The sequence below is a fragment of the Notothenia coriiceps genome, unplaced genomic scaffold (genome assembly GCF_000735185.1).
Source record: "Notothenia coriiceps isolate Sejong01 unplaced genomic scaffold, NC01 NC01_scaffold00017677, whole genome shotgun sequence".
NCBI classification, from domain to species: domain Eukaryota; kingdom Metazoa; phylum Chordata; class Actinopteri; order Perciformes; family Nototheniidae; genus Notothenia; species Notothenia coriiceps.
Genome location: NW_011350378.1, coordinates 1,203 through 3,096, shown reverse-complemented (window position 1 = coordinate 3,096; position 1,894 = coordinate 1,203). Strand labels below are relative to the sequence as shown.

Genomic DNA, 1,894 nt, shown 5'->3' with positions numbered 1-1,894 from the left:
GAGTTGACCCCTGAGTTGACCCTGAGTTGACCCTGAGTTGACCCCTGAGTTGACCCTGAGTTGACCCTTGAGTTGACCCCTGAGTTGACCCAGAGTTGACCCCTGAGTTGACCCTGAGTTGACCCCTGAGTTGACCCTGAGTTGACCCCTGAGTTGACCCCTAAGTTGACCCTGAGTTGACCCAGAGTTGACCCCTGAGTTGACCCCTGAGTTGACCCCTGAGTTGACCCTGAGTTGACCCCTGAGTTGACCCCTGAGTTGACCCCTGACCCTCCTGTTCCTCCTCAGGACTCCTCGGTGTGTCTCATCACGGAGGAACCGTTCTACGCTCTGTTCTCCTCGCTCGGGTCCTTCTACTTCCCGCTCTTCATCATCCTCTTCATGTACTTCCGGGTCTACGTGGTGGCCAAGCGCACCACCAGGAACCTGGAGGCCGGCGTGATGCAGGAGCGCCAGGCGGGGTCTCAGGAACTCACGCTGAGGATCCACTGCAGGAACCAGAACCAGAGCCAGAGCCAGAACCAGAGCCAGAACCAGGTGCCTTAAACACTCACACCATCAGCAAATAACAACATCGAAACACATCAAAGCACAGACACAGAAATGGTGTTTAAATATTATATTGTTTTCCAACAGCATAAGAGACGGATTACCCTTCATCAAATGGGCCGAGCACATGCTTACAGTTTACTATATTTGACTACATTTTCTATTATATATAAATATCTTTTATGTTTTTATAGTTTTCTTAAAATAGTTTTATATCTGTGTTTTTTATTTTTGTTTTACTTTTTGTCTGCACCATGACACCAAGTCAAGTTCCTCGTAGGAGTCAACCTACCTGGTGATAAACCTGGTTCTGGTTCTACAGGAGAATATTACAGTATTTACACACCTTTAGAACTCCACCATTGGATCTTACACAATCAGATGTAAACACAACCATGTGCCTTCTGACATGTGACCACACATGACACTGCAGAAAACTCAGTCTTCATGGAGAGACTTTGTGTACCAGATGGCCCCTTGCCAGAAAACTAAGAGATGAACTCATGACTTCCAGAACTTTATTTTATGTCCATGATTCCCAGGATCCGGGTCGCAGCGCTCTGAGCCTCAAACTGATGAAGTTCTCCAGAGAGAAGAAGGCGGCGAAGACTCTGGGCGTGGTGGTGGGGATGTTCGTCCTCTGCTGGCTGCCCTTCTTCCTCGCCCTGCCCCTCGGTACCATCACTCTTATATTCATAATCATGCATGAATGATTCCTGGATGTTATCCTCTGCAGACCATTAACATGCACTAACACCTATAGCAGTGGTTCTCATCTGGTGGGACCCACGTTTGGGTCGCGGACCCCTTTTGAGTTGGTCGCGGTGCGAGTGAAAACTAAAATGTGCTAAAAAAAAAAAGAGTCCAACTTTTATTTTGAAGGCCGGAGTTTCTAAACCACTTGTCTGGAAATCCCGGAGACTAGAAATAGTTTTGAAAACTTCTGTCACGTAGTGATCATCTTCTTAATAAAACATCTTTGTCGAGTCTTCTGGCCAATCAGAATCAAGATAACGTCATGGTGTTGTTGCCGGAAGTCCCCACGGAGAATAGCTTTGCTGTATTAAACTATTCTTTATACATCCATCGGTACAGCTTCAGATAAAAATGAACACATGATGAAATATGACCCCCGGTTTGATGACTGACAGGTCACAGAACAATGGGGGCTATCTCCCCTTACCCACAATTTAAAGTAATTCACACTCTCTCTCTCCTCTTTGCTCTTCTCTCTGTGAGGAGCAGCAAGTTCAGCTGTCAGAACAAAGTAAAAAACTAAAATATTGCATTCATTTTTTTACATATGTCGGGTAATAATAGATGTATTTATTTTAATCTCAAGAGT

General features: G+C 45.6%; 1 protein-coding gene across 1 annotated transcript; it reads left to right on the top strand.

The window, feature by feature from the left end:
* Positions 1-288: 288 nt before the first annotated feature.
* Positions 289-1,224, top strand: LOC104950488 (alpha-1B adrenergic receptor-like; the record flags this gene model as incomplete). The annotated part of the gene is made up of 2 exons (XM_010777012.1): positions 289-537; positions 1,092-1,224. Coding segments are annotated over 2 exons (382 nt in total), but the record flags the coding sequence as incomplete, so codon positions are not given.
* Between the last annotated feature and the right edge of the window lie 670 nt (positions 1,225-1,894).